Consider the following 27,496-nt stretch of genomic DNA (forward strand, 5'->3'; position numbering starts at 1 on the left):
ATTTATTTATTTGACAGAGAGAGAGAGAGAGAGACAGAGCACAAGCAGGGGGAGCAGCTGAGGGAAAGGGAGAAGCACGCTCCCTGCTGAGCAGGAAGCCTGATGTGGGGCTCGATCCCAGGATTCTGGGATCATGACCTGAGCCGAAGGCAGACGCTTAACTGACTGAGCCACCCAGGCGCCCCTGCCTTTTAGATTTTAAACCATGCACATAAATACTATCCACCTTCCACATATGTACTTGACACAAATAAGTAGACTATTTCACATGAGTGAAGGTAGGCGGACCGTAAGACCTGACTTGGTTTGCAGTGTGAGTCCCTCATTTTCACATAGAGAATACTTGGTTGCAAATGTGTGGTGGAGTAACATGTCGTGCCAGCCAGTGGGGAGTCATCTGGGCAAACTTCTTGGAGAGGACTGATATTAGGTAGGTTGAGAGGTATATAGGAATTGAGAAATTGATTGTTGTTGCTGCCTGAGATACTGAAATTTGGGGGAAAAATTTGTTTTTCGTATCTCTACCAACATTGATATTAGGACAATATAAAATAGTCAAGGACTAGGAAGGAGAATCACAGAAGATAATTGATATGAGTAGTGCTTCATTTTTGCATTGTTCATTTTTTATATTTTTGTCACTTTCTAAAATTGCAGTTTCCCTTACAATTGAAGAGAAATACAGTGTCTGCTGAGAAGTATATCAGAATACCTAAAAGAGAAAGGTTTTATCACTTGTCTTTAACCCACTAACACATAAGAGTGCTAATTATTTATGTCTTTGCTCACCTCCACAGTCCAGTAATTTTTATGACACAAAGATTGTATTTTATATGGCCAAAATGTGATATTTAATTAGTTTCATGAAGCTTGAAACAAGTCATTATACGGAAACCATTTTTGAAACGAATCCTCATTTTTCAAGGAAAGGGTGGCATAGCCTATCTTCTTTCAGTTTTTAAAATTAACGTGATACACAGGGCTTTACTACTTCGGAGATGTCGTTGTGAGCCCTTTTGTCACTTCTGACAATTCCTGCAACCTTGTGTCAGTGATTCACATTGGAACTGTTGTCAAAATACTTGCTTTCCAAGAACCAGCTGAATTTGCCCCAGGAAAGTGTGGTTTTGTCATTCTCCTTCAGATTATTTAGGCTGCTATTAGGAAAATAGAGGAAGCACACACACCCCTCAGAGTGCATCAGATTCCTCCACGCTGAAGGTATATGGTTCCAAAGCATGAAGAGTAGTTACAGGGCTCACTGGGGGGAAGATACAGCTGTTCTAAGATGAGTGGTGTCATTGGCACCATGTCAGGAGGCACCTCCAGGAACTAGGCGGGTCATCGTACATTAAAGTTTCTCCAAATCATATCGTAGACTAAGTCGTAGTTAACTGGCGTTTCCCTTCTCAGAGGCGTCCTGACGTTTGGAAGCTGGGTTTCTTTTCTTTCTGGGTCAGCGTTACTCCTAACTGCTGTGCAGAATATGTTCGATGAATTTCCATTTATAAAGCAAAATAGAATCCCAAGCACTGTGCTGAATCGCCTCAAAGTGTCAGAATAAAGCATCTGTCGCATTCTTTTAAAGCATTGGAGAAAGGCTTTTTAATAGTCTAGGAACGAAAAACTTTTAAGTCTTTGTGGAAAGCAGTTTTGCAATTAAAAGACTGTAAGGTGATGGCCATATGGAAGGGCCGATGCATGGCGGGGATCGGGATTGCTTCTGCTTTCCTCTTGCTACATTCCGTCTTTAGCTTCTGCCCGAACTTCAGTGGCAGTCGGAAAGGGACCAGAAGAAAGGGAAAGAAGCGAAAAGTCTGAAAAAAGATGTGTTCTTAATCAAACAGTATGCATTAATTGCACGCCGTGTGGGCGTCTGGCAGCCACTCCCCTGGGTGGTGACCGAGGTGTCTCGGAGGTGGTCTCTGCCTCCAAAGCAAGTATAATCAAGTGGGCAGACGAAATGAAAATGAGCCGAAAGGGCGCCTGGGTGGCTCAGATGGTTAAGTGTCTGCCTTCGGCTCAGGTCATGATCTCAGGGTCCTGGGATCGAGTCCCGCATCGGGCTCCCTGCTCCTTGGGAGCCTGCTTCTCCCTCTGCCTTTCTCTCTCGCTCTGTCTCTCATGAATAAAAAAAAAAAAAAAATCTTAAAAAAAAAAAAAAAAAGAAAGAAAATGAGCCGAAGAAGGAAGAACAGGAGGAGATGAGAGCCAAAGGCAGCAACGGGGCTGGAGTCACTCAAGGAAGAAAGAGGAATTGGGTATTCATCCGTGTATGTATGTAACCAACTTTTTAAGAGAGTACCTGCAAACTGTCCAGACGGGATACGAGAATTGAGAGAGCCTATTCATTGGTATGTGCAGGGCCGCACTCTGTGCTGGGTGCTGTCTCAGAGGTTTTACTTACGCCGTCTCAAGTCAGACTCGCGACACTACAGTGTGCGAGGGACTGTTTTTATTTTCAGAAAAGAAGACGGAAACACCAAGGGCAGTCGTAAGCCTCAGGTTACAAAACCCAGAGCTGCAGAAGTTGGGGGTTCAAGCCCAGGAAGTCCTTTTCTAAAGTTGTTCGGGAGCTCTGAATTGAGGGAAGATCTCCAAAAGTGGGGAGTAGATAAAACTTCAGCATTTTAAATGCTTTTCTGGTGTCTCTTAACTTAATGTCATCACAAAAGCATTCCCCCCCCTCCTTGGGTCATTAAAAACATTTGAAGTGAATGCGCTTTCAGTAAAGCCAGGCTTTCTTTGCTGGGGGATGTCCATTTTAGGACAAGTGTGTGCCTGAGAAGTGAATGTAGAGGCAAGAATTGCAGCCCCCAATCTACAGGGGCTCACAGGCATGTGGTCACGTGGGTCACATCGGCTGGGGGTGCTGCCAGCCTCCCTGGGCCGGCGTCAAGACGGCAGTGTGGGCACCAACGGACGTCAGAACCCCGAGGTGAGCATTTGGGCTGCGTAAGTCTCCAGGCCAGGTGCCTCGGCCAAAGGATAGGAACAGGTGGTTAAACAGGACCTGTGCTCATCAGAGGCATGTCAGGGAGGGGACGTGGATGCGCAGAACCATGGTGCTGTCTCAAGGCAGGCTGGACTCCGCCCTCTCTGAAATAAATAAGCAGGGATTCCCAAGGATGTTTCTTCCCAGGGTTCTCTGATGTCTTGAACCATGTGGTTTGGGTGGGAGAATAACTTTTTTAAGAGATAAAAGGGAGCCAAGAGGAAGATCTGGTTTAGTAAGGAAGAAGATGAAGTGTTAAGCCTGAAGGGATGACGGGATCCACGTGGATCCACACGAGGGTTATTGGAAATGCTGGAGTAGACCTTAGAAGCGGGGTCAGAGTGAGAGGCATGGATTCCGGAATTTATGATACTGGCATTTCATTAAAGGCAAGGGAGAGATAATAAAAAGGAAAGCAAAGGACCAACACCCACTTTAAGGACCAGAGAGAAGAGAGTGTTCCAGAGACATAGATTAATGAATTGCTAGGAGACGCCTGGGTGGCTCAGTCGTTAAGCGTCTGCCTTTGGCTCAGGTCAGGATCCCAGGGTGCTGGGATCGAGCCCTGCATTGGGCTCCCTGCTCGGCGAGAGCCTGCTTCTCCCTCTCTCACTCCCCCTGCTTGTGTTCCCTCTCTAGCTGTGTCTCTCTCTGTCAAATAAATAAATAAAATCTTAAAAAAAAAAAATGAATTGCTAGGGAATTTGGCCGTTCTCAAAAATGTAGCTGATTTTATGAAAAGTAGATAAACAAACCTTTTTGTATGGGAAATTTGCTTTCTGGACTTACTGTCTTGGGCAAATTAAGTTAAATAACGGAATTCTTTTGGAGAATAAGAGTTAAAATGAAAAGGGAGGAATAAATCTTAAACAAAAAAAGCTACTCCTTGAATATAACCGTTGGCACATCGTACTTTGCCAATCAGATTCATATGGAAATGCATACTTTGTTTGACAAATAAAAATATTTCTGCCAACATTAAGATTTTCACAGAATAACATAAAGTGAAGGAAGACTTTCGAATGCTGCAAGATGACCTCACCATTGCAAAGGGGAAGGAGGAAAAGAGCGTGGAGGTCTGAGGCCATCCCTGATCCCGGGCATGTTGAAATCTGATAACTGTCTGACCCTCCAGGTTATCTTTAAAAACATTCCTGTGTTTCCCATCTCAGCTCACTGCTGAGTCCAAGAAGATAGTTTTGACCTTCAAAACAAAAAGCTTAAGGAATTTAGTTACTTTTTTTTTTTTTTTTAATTTTAAGTAGGCTCCACACCCAACGTGGGGCTCAAACTCATGACCCTGAGATTAAGAGTCACACGTTCTACCGACAGAGTCAGCCGGGTGCCCCAGTTATGATTTTTTTTAAGTTATGAAAACATACTCAGGTAGTTAAAATAATTTTGTCTCAATATTCTAAAACCAGGTATATTCAGAGTGTAGAATTTTATTTCTAGTTCCTTTAGGCTTTTTGAAATCACGGAGAGAAGAATCAGTTTTTAGCCTTTTAGACCACATTTTCTTTTCTCCCGAGCCTTTTCTCTCAATGAGGTGAAAGATGAATTGTTCATCAGGTCTACTGAAAGCTATCAAAAATGTCACCCCACTCTCAAGTCTTCGCCATCTGGGCAGATAGGCAGAAACCTCTCCTGTCGCCTGAGCAAATGTTAACTAAAACATGGGCAGAGCCGGTGTTTGGCTTGGAATTTAAGTCAGGCAAAGAGCTCGTGTCAGACTGAGGGCTGTATATAGGAAGTGAGAAAAGCGGTGACGCCAGACTAGCATGTTCGGCTTGAGGTATCTTGTTCAGTCCTGTTTATGGTCATGCTGCTCACCTGCGTGACCTTGTTAAGGGATGGTGACAGTCATTTGACTGGTATCTGTTTTATCACCGGTTGAGTTACACTCGTCATCAGCTAGCTTGCTCAGTGCTCTTCCGAGGCATGAATCACATAACTCCTTCTAGAATTGTCTGTGTGGGGAGTAGTGACAGCCTTCACGTGCCTCACCACTTACAATCAGCAGCTGCTTAGAGCCACCCAGGGTAGTTTACATGGTAGGAAGGGGGATGTGTGCTAATAAATCCAGGCTAGTCTTCAGAATGGTTTGCTTTATATTCAACACTTTCTTGTTTTTTTTTTTTTTTTTAACAGAAAATGAATGTGTGGATTTTCCGTTGAATAGAAATGTACTGAGTCTCCTTTTAGATTCTATTAGCCCCTTTATACTGTGGTAGCTAGTACTGAAGGCTGGATATTAACATAGATGAATTAAGACGTCTTGTTCTCAAGGGACAAGAAGATAAGCAGACACAAAGTTTTTAGGAGTGATTTATATAATGTGTTAAGTACATAGAGAGTGATCTCTGTGTGTTTGGGGAGATCATGGACATCTGCTTGAAGGAGGTGGCTTTGACATGGATATTAGTGGTAGTAAGAGTTCATTGTTAGAGCTGAAACAGAAAGGAGAAGGGCATTTCAACAAATGGTGTAAGGTGAAAGTATGGAAGTGGGATTTTTTTTTTTGGTGAATCAGAATCCAGAAGCATGGGCAACACGTACAGCATTAGTAGAAAGTTTGACTGCTTGAGCCCAGATCGTGGAAGGCCTCGGATGACAAGTTAATTAAAGGATTTATACTGTGTAGGTGATGGTCACTGGGGTTCTGTAGAGGAAATTGGAGTGAAGAGTGACCTGAGCAAAGTTTATAGGGAAAGTCTGATTTTGTCTGATTATGGTCCTTGTAGGGGTTAGAGAGAAAAAAACCGGGGATGTGGAGACTTATTTGTGAGGATCTGGTGATTGGGGTCCTGAGAACTCTTAATAAAGGTGATAGTAAGGTCTGGAAAGGATAAGGGGGAGAGAGGTGGTGGAGGAAATAACAATGAGACTCAGTGTAAAGTTGTGTATCACAAAACAGGGTAAAGAAAAGGGGAAGGCAAAGAAAAATTCTGTAGAAATGTATGTGAAAAAAAACCCGCCCAAAGTAGGCTAGTCGAGTGTCGGAAGTCATGGAAGATAGGAATGAGACAATGAGACTTTGATGTGCTGGTGAAGCATTTGACTGAAAATTTGTGAGAAGTGGTTAGCACTCCGGAATGGCACTGGGACTCAGGAGGCAGAGTTAGAGGTGACGGGATTGGGGGAAGGTTTGTCTGATAACAGGAGTTGGGATGAGGAATGTCCGTATTTTAGAAGAGTAGTTAGGAGGTGAGAAGTCATGATGTGAAAATGCTACAGGGGCTTGTAACCAAGCTGACCTGGAGAGTGAAGGAATGAAGGCTAATGATGCTCCCGAGCAGGAGTGGTGCCTCGAGAGCAAGACGTCATGGTGGGGGTGGGGGACCTTTGGGACCAGGCTGTTGTTGGGGCAGATTGATGGGTGAGAATGATGGTTTTTGTTTGTATCTTCAATAAGGTGCCTGCAGGAGAGTTAAATGCTATATCTAGCAAGCTATCAGATATTTGCAAGCGAGTACTTGGGGCCAGAACTATATATACACTCAGGGCAGTTGAAGTGAATGAGGAACTGACCGATTAGGTAAAAGCGGAAGAGACAAGAACAGAAATTTGGAGTTAGTTAGAGGCAAAAGAGAAACAATGAAGGCTCTCTTGGATTTTATTGAAGGTTGATAGGTTAAAACGGTAGAAACTGAAGGAAATACCATAGGAGCTCTGGAAAGAGGGTCTCAAAAAGAAGGTAGTAGTAATAGTGTTAAATAAGGTGGGCGCAATGGGGGAGCCGAGGACTGAAAGGCCGTTGGAACTAGCTTTGGGTGGTGAGGGCTAATGCTTCGTTGGCATAGCAAGAAGAGTGGAGGGGGCAGTGTGGGACGCGGGTCGTGGAGCCAGCCCCCATCCTCACATAACATTCATTTTAAGTGGTGAAGGCTGCATGATGGGTACATTATGTTCAGTTAAATGTGATTCCTTTTTACATCGGTAGTTTAGAGCTTTTCTGTAATCTTCATTAAATCTCTTGAATTCCCCCGTGGTCTGTACTCCTTTCATATATACAGCTGAAGAATTTTTTTTTTTTTAAGATTTTATTTTATTTATTTGACAGAGAGAGACACAGAGAGAGAGGGAACACAAGCAGGGGGAGTGGGAGAGGGAGAAGCAGGCTCCCCACTGAGCAGGGAGCCCGATGCGGGGCTTGATCCCAGGACCCTAGGATCACGACCTGAGCCGAAGGCAGACGCTTAACGACTGAACCACCCAGGCGCCCCCCAACTGAAGAATATTCTAAATATGAAAGTACCCCATAGACGGCTGTCTTTTCAGATTTGGTTCCAAATCTATGAATCAGACCTGAATGAAAACTCTACCTCAATGAGGGAGTCTAATTCTGGGAGCTGTTGTTTTAGGTGGCTTCTCCTACATCAGCGGCAATGCTTTCTTGGTCTGATCTGTTATTGCAGTGATAACTGAAGGCTGACATCCAGCCCTGTGATTTAGATTTCAGTTTTGAAGGGGCAAAACATAAGAGGAGGGGGCTAGGACTGGCAAGTCTTCGTGAAATACGATTAGCCCGGAGAAGGCTCTGGCAGTTGGAAGTGCAGAGTCTTCTTCTAGGCAGAATTTTGTTCCTAAAATTCCTTTGTCATTTGGTTGTGAGAACACCTTTGCCCCTTAACTCACCGCTGAAGCCATAAACAGTGGAGAAGTTCTTGCGAAGCCCTTGGCTTGTGTAACATGTAGGTTCATTGTAAAACCCAATCACCATTTCTCATCTTATTCTAAAGGAGACCAGCTCAGGATGTCGGGATACCCCCAGCACCTTTCCACTCCTCAGTGATTCTAGGTGTCCCTTCTTCCCACTGGGTTTTTAGTTTAGTCAGGCGTTCTTTTGAACACATGGGGTGGACTCACTCATAGAGGCCAGACCTCTGGTGGGTGGGAGTTCATTGGGGGAATACTGTGGACCCAGCTTTTAGCTGGGGCTGGTGGCCCTTAGAAAGGACTGTGAACAGTGTTCAGAATTCACCAACAGGGTAGTAGCATCGTGTCCAAAGGCAAGGATATAAGGAGAAAATGGAATCTATTCTGTGATACAAGAGGGTGAGAAGCCAGAACCCTAACCCTTTTTTTTTTGAAATTTTTTGCTCTTTGTATTAATTCTCATTTAATTTAATTCTTATAGCAGCCCTGAGGAGTGGATAGGTCCTATGCCTATTTTACAGATAAATTGGTTGAGGTTCAGCAAATTTCAGGGAATTGTAGGTTATACGGCAGACAGGTGAACAGAGGTAGGATTTGAAGCGGTTCTGCTTAATTCAGAATTCCCCTCCCCATACCACATTGCCCTTCAGAGGGACAGAAGCAGAACATGTGTACATGTAGACAGCTTTTTGTATGTTTGTATCTGAAAATCCAAGATCATGTGTTGTATTTCTTTGATTTTTCTTCCCCCTTTGTTTCTCGTCTGTGATTGGTTCTTTGGTTGACACACTGCCACCCACCCCTGGGGACAGACCGCGTCTGTTTGCGTCCAAGGTAGAGAACTTTCAACATGCCTGGCTGAGCTGTGTGTGTGTCCCTCTGCTGCATTCCTTCTCTCGGGAGGCAGGCGGAGCACAGCTGTGGCTCTTCGGCCCAGAGCACAGCTGTAGTCAGCCGGCCAGTTGACATCGTGGCGCATGGTGTCACGGTCTCATTACTCAAGTGTGTCCAGCTCAAGCTGCTGTCTGATTGGCATTGGTGAGGAGGAGAATTCTGTGCACTTTGCAGGAACAATTTCGCAATGCCTCATATTACCTTTGCCACACGGTCTCGTAAAAATACCATGAATCCAAGCTTGTTTGCATAAAGCCAAACTGCTGGTTGCTGGCCGCTGTACTAATCCCGAGGAATTCCGGTTATCATTTGACCTTGGGGCTTTCATTGCCCCTATGTTTCCATCTCGATTTTAACGCAGCTAAGTTAAATGTGATGCACATTTTGTTCAACTAATAACATTAAGAATCAAAAAGAGGACCACAAGGGCAATAAATCATTAATATATTTGGTGGGGATGGCAGTAGATTATGTTTGGGGACAAATAACCCACTTATTGACAACAACCAAGAATAGCAAATGTAAATTCTCCTTACGTAGATATCTTTTTATTAGGCTTCTTTTTCTTCTTCTTTTTATTTAAAATGATGAAATGAAACTAACAGTGTTTCCCTTTTTTGCTATTTTGCAGAAAAAACCGCTGTCTGCAATAATAAAGGAAGTCTGTGATGGGTAAGTATGACTTAGGATTCATCTGAGTTGCTTCAGTCCACAAATTGAGAAGCTAATAAAATATTCCTGAGCAGTTATAAAATTTTATTCCTCAGCCACTCCTTGACCTGCCCATCACGAATTACTGTGTAAGATTTACATGCCCTCTAATACCAAAAAATTACTGTTATTCCTCAAAGAGCAGAAAGTGTGAAATGGCTGGCTTATGCACACTGGGATCATTTTTATTTATTTTGAAAACTTGTGGCTCATTCACCCTACTCAGCAGGGAGCAGTCTGAAGTTCCTGAGGTTAAATACACACTCCATCTGATATAAATTGGAAGGACCATTTAGGTTCCCATAGAAGATAAAAGAATTTAAAAGACAAGCCTGTGTGTAATTTGGCAGCTGCAGGAACTTCCCAGTGTTAGAGCTTCCCTCCTTGTCCTTGGCTGTCCTAACAATCCAAAGGAGAAGCACTTAGAGAAGTTGCATGAGGTTATGAAGCGAGTCTTACTTGGAATTTATTTAAGACCTGGGGTACTTAATGGGAATGTTTCCATCTGCAGCAAGCACACTGATTGGGGGATTGTAGAACACAGAGGCAATGTGAATGAAACAATTATCAAAAATTTAAATTGCATCCATTTCTTTTGTTTCCTACTTTCTGCTCCACTCCTTCAAAATGGGGAGGAATATAACTTCGTATTTAAATACCCCTGCTCAAAGCCATGAAGATGAAATATTCCAGGCACTAGACGTGGAATAAGACCAAGAAGACCAAGATAATCCACATAGGAAATGGTTGGTCAGGCTAGTGTCCTTTTGTTTTAGGAGCTGCATTGTGGGGTATGTTGGGTGTGGGCCCCCTTCCAAGTGCAGGGTGCTTCATTCATCTAACTGTGTCACGCTGTAGAAATGAAAATGACCATCGTTTGTTTTTCTGATCAGTTTTGCTTGTGTTTTTAAGGTGGTCCCTTGCCAACCATGAGTACTTTGCACTGCAGCATGCTGATAGCTCAAACTTCTATATCACCGAAAAGGTAGGTCAACCATCTGGGACACTCGTATCTGAAAAAATGAAAACATGACTGATATTTCCTCTGTTCAGGACTAGACGAGACACGGTGGTCTAAATTTTAAGTCTCTATGGTCCATGAAAATGGAGTATACCTCGCAAACAACCGCTACCTTAGTATTAAGGCAATATTCAGCCCATTGCAGAGTGAAGACCAGACATGTTTCTGCATCCCGTTTTAGCAACTGCCCTTGCCTCCTGACAGTGAATTTACGAATTATTTTTCTTTCTTATTCCTTGATTAAAGCATTCATTTGATGTTTAATGACTTCTTTCTCAGACTTCTTTTTTTTTGAAGAACAATCTCTAAGTCCTGTTTAAAGTAGTTGAAACAGTGACAAGAACCTTCCAAAGGTGGCATTGTGTAGACACGGAGTGTTCTGTGGCTCCTGGGTACTTGCTTTCTTCTTGGGTGATTTATTTTTTTATTTTTTTATTCTTTAGGAAGCTTGGAGGGAGGAAGGGAGTGGTGAAGACTGCACAGCAAGTAAAAGCAATATCTTAGGGAGATATTGATAGGAGAAGGGAAAGCTAATATGGGCCAGGTCCATTTGTGGATTTCTTCCTCAAGACTAACCCGTGTTATACAAATTACTGGCTTTGGTTAACAGATAAGAAACTGAATCATAGAAGTCCGATGGCTTGGCCAATATCTCAGGGTTAGTAAATGATAGAATTAAAAAAAGAAGTCCAGACTTGGTGCTTCTGTCACTTTGCCTTTTGGGAATTTCTAGAAGAGCTTAGCATTTAGCTCAGTTTTATGGAGAATTCACTGAAATACATAGAGCCAATATTGTCCTTGTGGAAGGACATATGTTATTCATAACCTTGTGGGCTTGGTGGGGAGGGAAGGGTCAGCCCTGTGAACAGTTTTCATTACAACAAGGTGGTCAGCACTGGGACAGAAGTGAATACAAAGTGCTCCTGGAGGAGGGGGCACTGGGTGACCTCAGGCTCCAGGCTTTGTTCCTCCGAAGAAGCAGTCCCTAGAGTGACTGTGAGTTTACCCGTGAATCAAGTGGTGGTGCCAGGTGAGGCAGTAACAAGGGTTCTGTTGCTCTGTGAGGGCTTGCTCTCCCTAGAGTGTGTGTGTGTGTGTGTGTGTGAGTGTGTGTGTGAGTGTGAAGGGGTGTTACTCAGTCCAGCCCAGAGGGAGTATAGTCAGAGGCCTGGAAACGCTTCTTGGAAATGGCTTTGTTCTTCCCAGATGGACCCTGGAATTTTCATAACTGATCAGGTTTTCCTCTTCATACTAACTGACAGAAAGTTGAGAGTAAACAAGTAGACTAGATTTCCTGGCCTGTGTTGTATTTAATTTTGCTTGTTCTTTGATTCATTCCACAAACACTTAGTTTCCTGTCTTTATTTTCCCTTAGCTTCATTTTCTCAATATTTTCCATTTATTCTATACTGCATTTATATGCTCTGCATGCTGTTCTTTGTGACATAAAGAGGATATAAATAAATAAGTTAAATGTTCGCAGTTAAATGTATTGCTGTGGCTATCTTTCAGCAGAATTCTGCCTTGTTTCAACTTGGTTCGCCTTTTAGAGATAACTCAAATATTGCAACTTTTGGGGATATATCGGAAAAGCTTGGATAGAATAGAAGTTATATAGGGTTTTTCAAATATCACCAATTAGTGGGTGGTGATATCAATTTTGTTGGCTGCAATAGCATTAAAAATGAGAATATAATAGGATAGGTCACAGCACATCACCTGTGTGTTTGTAAATCCTTGTATTGTACACACATATACACAATACATGTATATTGTGCTGGATTTTTCCCCTGGGTTGTGGTAAAACCACAGCCAAAAGTCATGGAATCACAAGTATCCCTGCCTTTGATTCACCTGTATTGGCTTGTGTCCCCGGGGGTTGTCCTGTCTTCTGTCTTCATTATCAGGGGACCTCAGTTTATTGGAGATTACTACAACAAGACTGAGGGGAGAAGCTTTCAGAAATGTACGTTTTCAGATCCCACCCCCAGAGACTCCGATGGAGCTGGCCTTGGGAATGGCCTAGGACTTTGCATTGTTTTAGAGCCTCCCTGGAATTCTAATGTGGAAACCCCGGGACCACTTGGAGAAATACAGGTCTGGGGCTGCTTTTTGGTACTGGTACGCTGTGTACCAGAGAGTGTGCATCGTGAACACAAGTTATGCTCTAAGTTTGACTTAGGAGTGTGTTTGTGTGCCGCCAGTTCTTAGGCTAATTTAAAAATCCAAATAATATTTATGCTTCTGTTCTAATTAAGATTAATGTATACTCATAAAATTAAAACTCTGCAGAACAGTGGGAAGATTGTTATTTTATCAGGCATCTCAGTCATTTTTTTAGAAAATCTTGCGTTGCCTGAGGAAACTGTTAACGTTGAGTTTGAAAGGGACCGCCACCTAAGTCTGTCACCCAGTCTGGCCATCTTCAGTGGGCGGTAGCAGAGATTATTCTTCTATTAAGAGTTTAGGGAGTGAGAAGACTCATCTTCCCACTCATTGCCCTTTGTTTGTAAATAAAATGTCATCACTCTTCCCTCCGCAGCTGTTCCTGGGCACAGCTGTGTGTGCATGTGACACAGAACTCGACTTGATATGCACGGGGCAGGAGAGGGACCTCGGATCCTGGGAGCAAACTGGGCTGCCTCCAGTCTGCTGTTAGGTCCACCTAGTTCCTTGCAAGTGCTCCTATAAATAGAGCCCATTTTCGATTTTGAAGTAATGTATTTAGTATCATCTTGGTAACTTACAGCCCAGTGAGTTGTTAGGTAATATTTGCATCACCATGGTAACCGGTGACTAATTTTTGAAACTTATGCATGTTCTGCTTAGTTGCTGATTTTCCCTTGCCTATGAGGTGGTCTCCCTCCCTCCACCAGAGATAAAATATCACCTGTGATTTTAAAGAAGAAGAAAAATTCTCCAGGCTCGACATGCTAACACATTTTGTGACTGATGGATGGGTGCTTGGGACTCTCTTCTAAGAGACTTGGGAAGGCACCTCCCCTACTTTTCTCATGTTATCCAGCATATTTTCCAAAATAGTCTTCATTTGCTTATTGGGTCATTAATTTTGGTTTTTCAGTGCAGTGGGAGAGATTGTCATGTTGTTGGGCAGCTCTCAGCAAAAGCATTGCATGCAAATCCCTTACAGAAAGTTAAGTCAGCTACTCACAAGTTCAAATTCTGCCCCAGAAACTTTTATATTTCAGGGTGATGTCCCAGAGAGAAAGAGAGAGGGAAAATAAAAAATAAAAAGTGAATTGTGTATCGTTTTTCAGTTTATTGAGGTATAATTGACAAATAAGATTGTAAGATATTTAAGTGTACATCGTGGTGATTTGACCATAAATATACACTATGAAAGAGTGCCCCCCATAATAATTAACACATCTATTACCTCACCTATTTATTTATTTATTTGGTGGGAACATTTAAGTTCTACTTTCTGCAAAGCTTTCAGCAAATTTTAGTTACATAATATAGCATTATCAACTATAGTTATCATATTTTACATTAGATCTCCAGACCTTGTTCATCTTCTAAGCTGAAAGTTTGTGTTCTTTTACCAGCCTGTCCCTATCCGCGTCCCCCTCCACTCCAGCTCCTGGCAACCACTTTTCTTTTTTCCCAGGATTTATTTATTTATTTTAGAGAGAAAGAGAGAGAGCGTGAGTGGGGGGAAGGGGGGCAGAGGGCGAGGATCTCCAAGCAGACTCCCCGCTGAGCATGGAGCCTGACACGGGGCTCCATGTCACGACCCATGAGATCATGACCTGAGCCGAAACCAAGAGTCAGACGCTCAACCGACTGAGCCACCCAGGTGCCCCAACCACTCTTCTACTCCCTGTTTCTATGAGTTTGACTTAAGTGATACCATGTAGTATTTGTCTTTCTCTGTCCCACTCACCTCACTTAGCATAATGCCTTCAAGGTCCATCTGTGTTGTTGCTAATGGCAAGATTTCCTTCTTTCTCATGGTTGAATAATACTCCATTGTACACATACACCGCATATTTTTTACCTGTTCATCTGTCGACAGACACTAAGGTGTTTCTATACCATGGCTGTTGTAAATAATGCTGCAGTGAACATGGAGTGCATGTGTCTCTTCGATAGCCTATTTTCATTTCCTTTGGGTAAATATTCAAAAGTGGGGCTGCTGGTTCATATGGTAGTTTTATTTTTGCAATTTTGAGGAACCTCCATACTGTTTTCCCTATTGGCTGCACCAATTTACATTCCCACCAACAGTGTATGAAGGTTCCCTTTTCTCCACATCCTGGCCAACACTTATTTATGTATTTGATGATGGCCATTCTAACAGGTGTGAATCATTTTAGTTTTGATTTGCATTTTCCTGAAAATGAGTGATGTTGAGCACCTTTTCATGTACTTGCTGGCCATCCGTATGTCTTTGGAAAAATGTCCATTCAGTTTCTCTGCCCATTTTTTTAAGAGGATTGTTTGGGTTTTTTGCCATTGAGTTGTGTGAGTTCTTTGTGTATTTTGAACATTAACCCCTTATCAGATTTGCAATTGTTTTCTCCCATTCCATGAGTTGCCTTTTCATTTTGTTGATGGTTTCCTTTACTATGAAGAAGGCTCTTTAGTTTGATGTATCCCACTTGTTTATTTCTGTGAATTGTATGTTTAAGTATTCCAGTGGAATTTGTCTTCCCCAAAAGAGTTTTATATAGAGCAAGGCTAAACATTTCAGCTCATTATCTCCTTTCCGTCTGGTGATGCATGTGTTATTGTGTCCATTTTACAGTGAGGGAGGTGAGACCAAGCAATAGGTTGTTGAGGTCACGCACGTGGGCAGTGGTCAAGCTGAGGCTTGGACCCAGGTGGGTCTTTCTGCAAAGCTTTCTAGGTCACCTCCTGGAAACCCTCGGTCCCCACTGCCTGGGCCCTGATTTGTTTATGATGCCTTTCCTCTACTGACCCCAGGCCGGTGATCTTGATGGTAACCAGCTCAAGAAAATAAATACGGGAAGCTACAGCCTGTGTGTGATCACAGCTTCAGTCTGTGGCTTCTTTATTCCCTAAGAGGATAACTTGGAGGAAGTTGTAACAGGTAGTCTTCCAATCACGAGGGATTAGCAAAGTACAGTTGACACTTGAACAACAGGGGTTTGGCCTACACGGGTCCACTTATACATAGATTTTTTTTTTTTAATATAAATACAGTACAGTTACTATAAATGTATTATCTCTTCCTTATCATTTTCTTAATAACATATTCTTTTCTCCAGCTTCATTGTAAGAACACAGTGTATAATACATATAACATACAAAATATGTGTTCATTGGCTGTTTATGGTATTGGTAAGACTTCCAGTCAACAGTAGGCTATTAATAGCTCAGTTTTGGGGGAGTCAAAAATAATATGTGAATTTTTGATTGAGTTTGGGGTCAGTGTCCCTGACTCCCATGCTGTCACTGGTCAACCGTACATTTTCATTTGCCTTTGGTATGGAGTGTATAATTGTCTAAGGTAGTATTATTGCACTAATACTGTTCTTTTTAGGAAAGTTGCCTGGTCATCCTTAACCCTAAGCATGCAGATAGCATGGGGCATGGTGAAGGCCAATATTAGTAGACTGTATACTCTACAGTTAATCCCTATTACCACCTGTTGCAGAATGTATAAAGTATCCTGATATACCTTGGCAAGATCTTATTTAGATGAATTCTTACTGTGTAGTAAGAGAGATGACTATGCCTCATTCGGACTCTCTCAGCAAAGCTGGCCCCAGCAACCTTTGGGAAGGAAAGGAGGTCATTTGAGGGACACCCTTTTTTATTCCATTCTCACTTCCCAGATGCTCTCGGTTCTCAGAGGCCTTGAGCCTCCCAGAACCTGGGCAGATAGGGATTGTGTCCCTGGGATTTGTATGTCCCACCCAGTCAGGAGACCACTAGATTATCATGTGGAATTCATTTCAGTTATCACACATTGAGTCCTGGCCTCCACAAAGAGCTTAGTGAGAAGAATATGTTCCATTCTCTGCATTCGTGACCTCAAGGTCTAGTGGAGGAGATAGTCTTGGAATGGGCACGGGTTTTTGTTTTTGTTTTTGTTTTTGTTTTTGCGAGAGAGAGAATGAGAGAGAGCACGGGAGGGAGGAGGATCAGAGGGAGAAGCAGACTCCCCGCCGAGCAGGGAGCCTGACGTGGGACTCGATCCCGGAACTCCAGGATCATGACCCGAGCCGAAGGCAGTCGCTTAACCAACTGAGCCACCCAGGCGCCCTGGGCACAGGTTTTGAGGAAGGAGAGGAAATAACCAAGTAATTATAGAAGGGAAGAGGGAAGCAAAAGGGTCCTGGAGCAGGTTAACTACGTCTAACCTGAATTTGGGAAATATATTCCTTCAAAGACTGAACTCCCTTCCTTTGTGAGTTTTAGCACCGTGGCAGGCCAGTTTAGGAGTTATTTGGTTGGGGGTTGCACCTGCCATGAACATTTGTTGGATGCTTGCTATGTGGCAAGCTCTCCCCGCCAAGTGCTTCACATAGACTGTTGGTCTTATTGAATCTTCAAAAAAAAAAAAAATAAAAGCCTATGAACCAGGTTTTATTATGACACGTTCCATTTTACAGGGGGCACAACTGAGGCTCTGGGGTGTGAGTAAGTGAGCTGGGATTGGGCCCAGGAAGACCGATTCCAGAGCCAGTGTCCCACGCTCTTAGGCTGTTCTGTGAGACAGGCAGGCATTCCGACAGTTCTCATCATGCCATACCACGAATGGGAGGTACGTCAGCTCTTGGAACCGGAGATGAAAATAGGTCTTTCCGTCCTCTTTTACCTCCCCGGTTTCCTCTGCTCAACGTCCTCATTCTACCAGCTCTTGGTCCTCCAGAAAGCCTTTGATTCTATATACACCTTTGCCCCAGTAACCCAATTTGATCACCACTGCTGAGCCAAGTATTTTGCCTGAGAAATTCCACAAAGGTGCACACATCATCAGTAAGGCTTCTTTTCCATTTGGGACAAGGAGTGAGCCCCAGGGAACTGGTTCCATCTCTGTGTGGGGGGGTCAGCTTTGTACACAGATGGTGGATGGCACCTCTGAATGGGCTCAGCTAACCTAGGGGTACACGTCTCTGTTGGTCACTACACAGAATGAGAGCAGGGCTGTCGTGTGCCTGGCTCAAGAACGCTGTAATGAAAACAGTTCAAACTTGCACATATGCCTTGGGTAAATTTTATTTCAGACATGCCCCTTTCTGTGTGATGGACATAGGCTATCCCATAAAAGAGAGAGTAAGGGTATTTGTGTTAACCACATCTTCCTGTTTCGTGTTGGTGTCCTTAAGCACTAGACCTCTCACGCCAACTTGGTTCATCTTTTCAAAGTGGCTAAAACTTTGTGGGGTTGGAGGTATTTCTGAGAAAAGATTGGGAGATTTTCTTCTATTTTAAGTATAATGTGAAAGTGTAGAACTTTTTAAGTAATAAAATTACAGGACAATAGAATTAATAGCAGTTTTCAAACTGTAGATCATCACTCATTAGTGGGAATGAAATCATTTTAGTCTGTCAGAAGAGCTTTAAGAATGGACTGTAAAAGAATACAAAAATAATAGTCTATTATAGGTGTTGTTTTGTGAAATATTTGCTTCTCATACATTAATAGGCAATACGGGGATAGTCTTAGTTTTTCCCTTGGTTTGGGGTCAAAAATGTTTGAAAGTCACTGAAAAATCATTACAAGGAAGGGCTAACTAGGGAGAATAAATACAAGGCTGTATTTAAGTTTACTAGTTCAAGGAAGCCTCATGTTTGGAGTGTGCTGTTCCCTGAAGAAAGTGACACAAATACACAGACCCCCCCCCCCCCCAAACAAAATGCAGAGCGAACTGAGGTATGTCTTTCCCTGGGGAGCTGTCCTGTCCTGGTTCCTGGGACGAGCAGCTCTGTGGCCTGGTGCCATGTTTCCTTCTCCTGTTGCTCCACAGCTAATGGCACCAGGAGCTGACACCTTAGCCTAGCCGGGCCCCCATGCAATCTCTTCTAGGCATCTGAAATGGAGAGGTAAGTTGGGTGATGGTGTTTGCTCAAACGGGAAAGTCCTACAGAATCACATTTGATGGCAGATAAATCTTCCTGCAAGCTAACTACAGGGTTTGGTGGACTGAGCTGTAAGGGCAAGGAGTAAAACCAGCCTGCAGGAAGGATTGAGAGTAAGTGGGGATGAAGGGCCCTGAGGGAGTCAGAGGAGGTGGAGAGGGAGAAGCTCCCTATCCTGATTTCCCTTTCTGCTGTTTCCTGTCTTTGCACCCTTGTGAGAGGACCTGCTGGGGCTTTTCAGTCCCACCCCTTTCCTTAAACCACCTCAAGTAGGTCTTTGTTACTCTCAATCAAAGAACTTTCATTGGGATCGGCATCTTAATTTGAGCAAACCAGAGCCCAGGGATGTTGTGAATTTCCTGACCCAGCCACATGACATTGCCTTTTCTGCTGCCTGTGGTACAAGATTCTGGATTCATTCAATGGCAGCCACTGTCTCTGCTTCGGCAAGCCTACCCCTCAGCCAGGTGTGACCAGCACGGGCCACCACCTGCAGACCTGGGCCAGTGCCCCAAGCCTGGCTCTCAGCAGGCAGGAATGCAAAGAGAAATGTTCCTGCTTTTCACCTTGCCCTGTGCCTTCAGCTCTCCTCGGGCTCCTGACTCTAAGCATTTCTCTCGTGCTGCCCCTTTGCTCTCTCCCTTGTCTTCCCCTCACAACCTGCTGCCTGCTGTGGACTTGTTAAGGACTGCACGTTCACATGCGCCCCACTGCTGAGTTCTTTCTTTTTTGACTTGTGATTGAACCTGACTTCTGTTATGGATGCTCCCTGCCCTAATGTCTGCTGGAATGCCTGTCACCAGCTTTTGGAAAGCACTGGACTCTACTAGACAGGCTACTTGTACTGGATCTGCCAGCTCATAATCCAGGTCTGTCAAACAGAAACAGCCATGCCAGGAGGAGAACAACAACAATAACCACTGTGTATGCATATATTCGGTAGAACAAACTTGTATTGACTTCCCCTATGTGCAAGGCACTGTGCTAAGCTCAAGATAGTTCCAACCTTCATGATTCTCAAAATCCAGAAGGAGAGAGAGACAAATAAGTATTTACACCAAATTAACCAGTTACAATTGTGTCACAAAGGACGGAGGAAAGCATCCAGACCTAATTTAGCCTGGAGCAGGTGACATTTAAGCAGAGATCTAGGACAAAGGTGGAGGGGGAGGCCCTTAAAATGGGCAAGATGTGTCGAGAGAGTTTTTGCATAAGCCTCAATTCTAAAAGCCTTGTCAGGCCATAATAAGGATTTTACACTTTTTTTTTTTTTTTAAATTAGGCTCCACGCCCAGCGTGGAGCCCAACACAAGGCTTGAACTCATAACCTTGAGACCAAAACCTGAGCTGAGATCAAGAGTTGGACGCTTAGCCAACTGAGCCACCCAGGTGCCCCTAGGATTTTAAACTTTATTCTGAGAACACCGGGGAGCCTTCAGAGGGTTTTAAGTTAAACCATAAATGATTGGACTACAGACTCCCATGTGATTAGTCTGCATACACCATAAGGGAAGAGTGGTCAGCCTATGCTAGAAATGATCAGAAAACCTTTTACTACAGAGAGGAAAGAAATGCAAGGGTATTTTGAAATATATCTAGAGATTGACATCAAATGCTGGGTGGCCCTCTTGATTCCAAGGAGAAAACGGGACCAGATAAGAATGTTGTTGAAATGCTTGCTATCTATTAACCTCCTTGATATCCTGGCTAAGGTTAATAATAACACATTGCAGTTAAATAGAGCTGCTCTTTTATTTATTTTCACAGTGATATCTTCTTGATGAATGTGTTGATTTGCACAGCCAGATAAAATGTTAACATATAGTTACCCAACTAACATATCCAATTTTAGCTTCCCTTTTGGGTACTCCTAATTTAGAGTGTAAAAATTTTCTAACTTATATTCATAAGAAAATAAGTAGAAAAAAGTCTATAATAGATTGGGGCATAGAAGTACAAGAGGGAGAAAGTGATTTGCTCAGATTTGACAGTTAAACGTGCTGGGGTGAGAAAGATAATGAAGTGCCTGATTTCATAGAGTTTTCAGTCTGGAGGTAGACTAGATTGACACCAATTGATGATTGATGGGGGTCACGTTTGGAAAGATTATTGGGAATATGATTTTTGAATCAATTAGGTTTACATTTTGACCCTACATTTTTGGACCTATATGATTCAGTACACATTAAAAAAAAATCTTTTAAGTAGAATCTGAACTCTTCTGCTTTATTTTTTAAACATCTGACTCATACACCATAAAATCTGCCCAATTAAGATATACATTGCAATGGTTGTAGTGTATTTACAGTATAATATACTCTCTAGATGGTAAATCTGTGTCCCATCCCCCTGGGGAATTTTCATTTTCCAAAACAGCAGCTCTCAGACTTAAATGTAGATCACGTCTCAAATCTAGAGATTTAGATTCAGTAGATCAAGGCTGGGGTTCGAGCATTTTAAACAAAATGCTGGTGGTCCTAGTGCCATATTTGAATACTACCACTAGAAGTGGGAGCAAGCTTCTGGATCTTTCCCCTGATTCCTGCCTGTGATGAAAACCCATATTATGAATTCTTATTGGCTCATAGGCCTGGGTGCTCCCTGTACTGGAGGCCTCATTCTGGTTGGTTTCCACTGTTGCTGAGAGAGAATGAGGTCCAACTTCCTTCCTTCCTTCACCTGGCCATCAGTGTGGGCCACAGTCTAGCCCCAGGCAACATTTTCAATTTGCTGTCTTTCTCTTGTTCCCTCAGCTTTAGACAAACTACCTTCCTCTTCTCCAAATAAACCTTACTCTTGGAATTTAATTCTGCTCCTCCTCCCGCCCCTCTCCCCCATTGTATTTCAGGTACAACACTAGGTGCTGGGGATAAAGACAGGAAATGACATACTCCTTGCTTCTGAGGAGATGACTCTCAGCAACAATCACACACTGGAAACAATGTTATTAAAATAACCACCACTTCAATATAGCTTACCTCCTCTCCTTAACCAACCCTAAATTGTTTGAGCAGGAAGAAACTGCCCAGCTTGAGCATTAGCCGGGGGAGGAGCACAGGGAGAAGCAGACTCCCCTTTGAGCAGGGAGCCCCACTCAAGCTGGATCCCAGGACCCTGGGACCATGACCTGAGCTGAAGGCAGTCGCTAAACCGACTGAGCCACCCAGGCGCCCCTTGCCTGAAATAATCTTAACCCCAATTTTGGAGATTAGTTTCTTAATTCAGTCCTTTTGTAAATTTCTTCTCTCCTCTACTGCTAGCAGAATCATTGCTTCTTTAGGTTACTGTCTCTTAGGTTCATTTGTTAGCTAATTAGAACCTGCATCTCTTTACTGTTGCCTTGAACTGATGTTTTAACTATTTGTGCGCTAATTTGTGTTTTCTTTCCCCTGGGCTTACAAATGCCTTACAATCAAAAACTGTGTATTCCACCTCTAAATCCCCATGACAGTGTCTCACCTGGTTCCTTGAACAAAATAAGTAGATGTTTGAGGACTGTTTGTTGATTTAATGTGATGCAGTTTTCTTTGCAGGATAGAAAGTACAATTAGTCTCTTAATAAATTATGTATGATTTTGGTTAATTCAATTACCAGAATATGCACATACACTTTCAGATTATTCACCGTGGAGGAATTGTAGGGTGAGTAAATGAATCTAATGCTTCTCTTAGAGTGTTAAATCAGTGTTAAAAAGTTGGCTTTTGATCCCCCACAGCTTATTAATTATCTTTCCCAAAATAAGTACTGTATATACATTCACTCTCTCTTTCTTTCTCTCCCCCCCCACACCTATACTTAGTTGGATATCAATTAAAAATTTTTGAAGATTCATGAAGTTTCATAAGATAATAATTAAATCAGTTGCATGGATTGAAGTACTCCCTATTTTGGAATAAATGATCCATTGCTGAGAATTTGGTCAACTTTAGGAATTTATCTCTAGTTCACAGCAATAGCCATGGGGAGGGAGAAATAAGAGCTTTCCCCTCCACCATACCTTATATTATACAAATAAATCTTTACTGTGCAGATTATCAGCTAGTAATCCAGTTTCAAAGTCAGTATTATCATTCTTATTTTCAATGTAGCAAATAACAAACTCTAAGAATCAAACTGTAGTTGTGAATGATAATTTACCCTTAATTATGTGATAGTTCAATCTGAGAAAGTCTGTTTTGCTTTATCTCACCGTGGGGAGCCATTAATATTCATGTGGCTCACCCATCTCAAGTTCTTTATTTCAGGCAATTGGCTCTGAGGAAGCAGTGGTCACAGGAGAGCAGAGAGAATGCTAGGCTTAAATAAATACTTCAGAGTTTCTGTGAAGGAAAACACGGCCCATGACTTAGGAACCTTGTTGGCATTCTCTACCCCACACCCACACACTCTTTCATTAAATGAAAGAGAGGCTTACCATAGTCACACTCCACTGTGGTGACCCATTTTCCAATAACCAGTGAACCACTGGATGCAACTGTTTGCAGCAGGCATTACATGTACATATGGTGGAAACAAGTCACCAAGAATAGAAGTTGGAGCAAGAATTTTGACCAACACAAAGAATGCTTTGAAATAGGTCATCTTGTATTTGCTTGTGTCTTAGTCCTTTCAGGCTGCTCTAAGAAAATACCATAGACTGAGTGGCTTACAAACAACCAAATTTTATTTCTTGCAGTTCTGGAAGCACCTTCATCTTGGCAGACTTGGTGTCTGGTGAGGGCCTCGCTTCTTGGTTCATAGACGGCCATCTTGTCACTGTGCCCTCACATGGCAGAAGGGAGAGAAAGCTCCCTACCGTCTCTTTTATAAGGGCATTAATCCCATTCAGGAGGGTAAAGGCCCACCTCCCCAGAGGCCCCATCTTCTAAAACCATCACTTTGGGCATTAGGATTTAACAAACAAATTTTGGGGAGACACAAGCATTCAGTCCGTAGCATCTGGCCACATGCTAACCAACAGTGTTTTATAATCATCCCCAGACTTGCATTTTGAGTTTCTTCAAGTCAGGAACCAAAAGATTATTAATATTATTAACGTTTAGATTTTATTAGACCTATTAGATTTTTCCCAATTCAGTAGATGAAGACAAAAGGCTGAGCAATGGGCAGCGTGATAGCCATATGGTGCACCTGGGTATTTGATTCCTGTGATGTTGTTTGGGATAGGAATGATAGGTACTACTTTTGCTTCCCTCAGCCTTTTCTCAATCCATCAAGCCCAACTTGTGAAAACTGAAACACACTCCCCCCACGCCCCGCACACACACACCCACACACGTGCATACAAGCCTCAGATTGTCTTGCATTTTGCTCACGAGCTCTCCAGCCCTGGTATTGGGCTTCCACCAGCCACTGCTTTTTCTGGGAATGTCATCTCACCTCTATCCTGCTGTTTTGCTCTCAGTGACTCAAACTAAATTGGCAGTAGTCTTTCTGAAGTTTTCTGTAAAAACATTTTTTGGGGTGGTTTTAGAATTTCCTAATTAGAGTTCGGGAATTGGATGGGAGCTATCATTTTGAATCATTTGGTGCTTTTCCTCTTGGGAAGACTTGGAAGAATATATACTTATTTCAGGATGATGGGGAAAAAAAAGCCAGTCTAAGTTGAGTAACATAAATGAGAGGGTGCAGGAGAGAGGAGGTACTGACTGCCATCAGTATTACTCAGATTCAGTGGTTTTATGACGTGTTATTTAATGTTTACCACTGACTGTTGGATAGAGGCTATCATATTGATTACACAGGCAGCTAACTTTTTTTTTTTTTTTTTTTTTTTGCTTAAGCTCCCTAGCTTGGGTTTGGTAAGATATGACTGCTTCTAGAATTGCAGGCAAAGATAAATGCCAGAGGTCATGATAATTCCATGTTCTCTAATTCAGCTATTAAACCAATGAATAGATTGACTCAAGTACTCAAACATTTAACTGTGAAATGCTCAGATACAGAATGAGTGACACACTCTGAAGGGAGGCACTTATTCACCAAAGATGGCCGTAGAAACACTAGAACACTCCTTCTAAACAAAGCTACCAACAGTAAAAAACAAAACCCGTTATTAGTAGAGGAGAATGATTCTGTGACTCTTACAGCGTGTTCCAAAGCCAGCAACTTAATTGCACATTTCCTAAACACAATCTCATTCATGTGTTTTATACTTCAGAAATGAGATTTATTTTTGTCTAGCTATTAGACTATGTTTCTCAAAGTTTTAGGATGGAAACACAATACAGACATCATGTGTTCGTGTCAGGATGAAGGATTCATGAAACTATAACTCACTATGCTACTTGGAAATCCTTTTTTGTTAGTTTTAGTCTGTTATTTTCTGTATTATTTTTATTTTTGAAGTGTTTGCTAGGACCCATCAGGATGATTTTGTGATTATTAATGGTTGTGATCCACAGTTTGAAAAACATTTTATTACAAGGTCAAGGACAGAGTTAGATTTCCTCACCTTTGTTATCCTAATATCTAGAAGAATGCTCAATAAATATTTGTTTCATGAAAAATGAATACCCTCTACAACAGTAAATCAGTGACCCAAGGGCAGACTTAAGGGGTAGGTATGAACAAAGATCAAAAGAAAAAAGAGAAATAAAAAAAGAAAGAAAGTTAGGTAGACAGACGGGGAGAGAGCAGAGGAAAGAGCTCTTAACCTCCACCTGCTTGCAGCTGTTTTCAGGCTGACAGTGGGTGACATGGAGGTTCTAGGTTGCCCACTCTTTCCACTGTGATCACGGTTATTTTACGGTACTAACTGCTGTGTGATCATTTCTTTTTAATCTCCATTGCTCCAGTTACCTACTGTTGCATCAAAAAACACCCTAAACTTAGAAACATAAAACAAAACTCCATTATCAGTGGAAACGATTAGTTATACTCATTGATGCTCTGGGTCAGGGATTTGGACTTGGCAAAGCAGGGATGATGCCTTGCCATTGCATGATGATGTCTGGAGTCTCATTTGGAAAGACACAGATATCTGGCAGATGGAATCATTTGGAAGCTTCAGCAGTGGTATGTCTGTCCTCTGGACTGGGATGACTCAAAGGCTCAGCTCAGCTGGGACTGTAAACGGGAGTGCCTACATGTGGCCTTTGCATGTGGCTTGGGCTTCCTCACAGCATGCGCCAGTGTTCCGGGACGCTCCCTGGGAGGGCACTTTCTAAGAGCCAGTGTTTCGAGAGAGCCAAGCAGAAGCTGCATGGCTTTTTGTGATGGAGCCTTAAAAGTGCTCCGGAATCTTCTGCTCTACTCGACTGCTTGAAGCTGTCACAGACCTGCCCGGATTCCAGGGGAGAGGGCAGGGGATCTTCCTCTCTCTGGGAAGACTGGCAAAGAACTTTGGGGCTCTTTAACTAAGCCACTTGCACGCAACATCTTTTTACCTCTCTCTTTCAGGAAAGAGCGTTCAGATAGGTTTACTACTTTCCAGAAGTTATTCAAAGATCAAACTCTGCCTTTTCACTTTTGCTAGATTTCAACTCCTTAAGCTAAGAGGAAGAAGAAAACATAAAGTAAGAAAAGTAGAAGAAATTTTACATTAGTAAAACATAGAGCAGCAATGAGACGATTTTCACATTGATGAAGGACAGGAGGAGGAAAGATCTATCGCTTCTCTTTCTTGAGAGTGGGGAGCAGGGGGCACAGTGATTGTGTAAACTGAGGAAGTGTTCACAGGAATTTAGAGGGAATCCATTAGGCACTTTGGTAGTTACAGCTTCTTCTTTTGAGTACAATTTTGGGGGATATCGGTTCACTTCCTTTACCATACCTAAAGTTTAAAGTTAAAAAATAAAAGAGAGAGCTTTGTTACATCAGCTGCACTTGTAAATTGGTAACTAACTACTCTTCACTTTTCAAAGATAGTCTTGAACTTGGTGCTTTAGACAAAGAGAAAGATCTGAAAGACACACCTGGTGGATTGGTTGCAGTCCTGTCCAGTCTCTGAGACTGGTGTAGGTCAAGTTAATCTTGGCTATCAAGCACACGCTTCATTTCTCACTCCTATGAGGAGAAAAGTAACAAAAACCAAGAAATAACTTTAAAAATGATTCATTTTATGATCTTATTTAAGATTTTCCATTTCATTAAGAGATGAATAGGAAGGGATAGCTTCCTCTTGCATTATGATAGTTTAAAATGTATTTCTTCTCTTTTGCCATTCTTTCTCTGCTCTCTAATGTTTGTTTTTCTCCTGTGACCCTGTTTCTTCCCGCTGATTTTTTCCTTTCTGTCTTTCTGTCTGTGACTTCATTTTTCTTTCACTCCATCTTTCCATAGTAACATCTTTATGTTACTAGCTATCTTTTATTTTATTTTATTTTTTTAAGATTTTACTTATTTACTTGAGAGAGAGCAAGTGAAAGAGAGAGAGAGCACGTGAGGTTGGGGGAGGAGCAGAGGGAAAGGGAGAAGCAGACTCCCAGCTGAGCAGGGAGCCCAATGCAGGACTCAATCCCAGGACCTCAGGATCATGACCTGAGCTGAAGGCAGACGCTTAACTGACTGAGCCACCTAGGTGTGCCCCTATTAGCCATCTTTTTTTTTTTTTTTAAAAGATTTTATTTATTTATTTATTTGAGAGAAAGAGAGAGAGAGAAACAGCATGAGAGGGGAGACGGTCTGAGGGAGAAGCAGGCTCCCCGCTGGGCCGGGAGCCCGATGTGGGACTCGATCCCAGGACTCTGGGATCATGACCTGAGCCAAAGGCAGTCGCTTAACCAACTGAGCCACCCAGGCGCCCCCCCATTAGCCATCTTTAAAAAAAAGTCTCTTCCTGGTCTCTGTTCATCTACTTTTCTTTCTCTTCCTCTGTGTTCAGATGTTCTCTCTCTTGCAACTTCATACTCACATGCCCTGTTAGTTAGGTTTAGATTTTTAGATATAAAAAAATAACAAGATGCCACTTTACTAATTTAATACAACTTACATAAAATAGTCCCTTTTCCATTATTTGCTGCTTCTCAGCAAACCGATAGGAAGTATCAAATTTCATTTAAAAAATTTACGTAGAGTAAGCACTTTTGAGACATTAGAAGAAAAGAAGAGTAAAAACTGTTTAAATGATCACAATCCTGTTACGCAGTGAAAACTGACATTTTAGTATACATACTTCAAACGTAGTATGAGTTTGGGT

General features: G+C 42.5%; 1 protein-coding gene across 8 annotated transcripts in view; it reads left to right on the top strand.

Annotated features, from left to right (window-relative positions):
• ELMO1 (engulfment and cell motility 1) overlaps positions 1-27,496 on the top strand; it is a 520,853-nt gene that overhangs the window by 113,396 nt on the left and 379,961 nt on the right. For all 8 annotated transcript variants that reach the window (XM_045864408.3, XM_054505224.2, XM_045864407.2 and 5 more), the window contains 2 exons: positions 9,180-9,220; positions 10,172-10,244. In XM_045864408.3, coding sequence (XP_045720364.1) covers positions 9,180-9,220; positions 10,172-10,244 — 114 coding nt within the window. The remainder of the gene's footprint in view (positions 1-9,179; positions 9,221-10,171; positions 10,245-27,496) is intronic.

Source organism: Mirounga angustirostris, unplaced genomic scaffold (genome assembly GCF_029215605.1).
Source record: "Mirounga angustirostris isolate CCGP_5_RB_7025 unplaced genomic scaffold, mMirAng1.0.hap1 SCAF_12, whole genome shotgun sequence".
Classification (NCBI taxonomy): Eukaryota; Metazoa; Chordata; class Mammalia; order Carnivora; family Phocidae; genus Mirounga; species Mirounga angustirostris.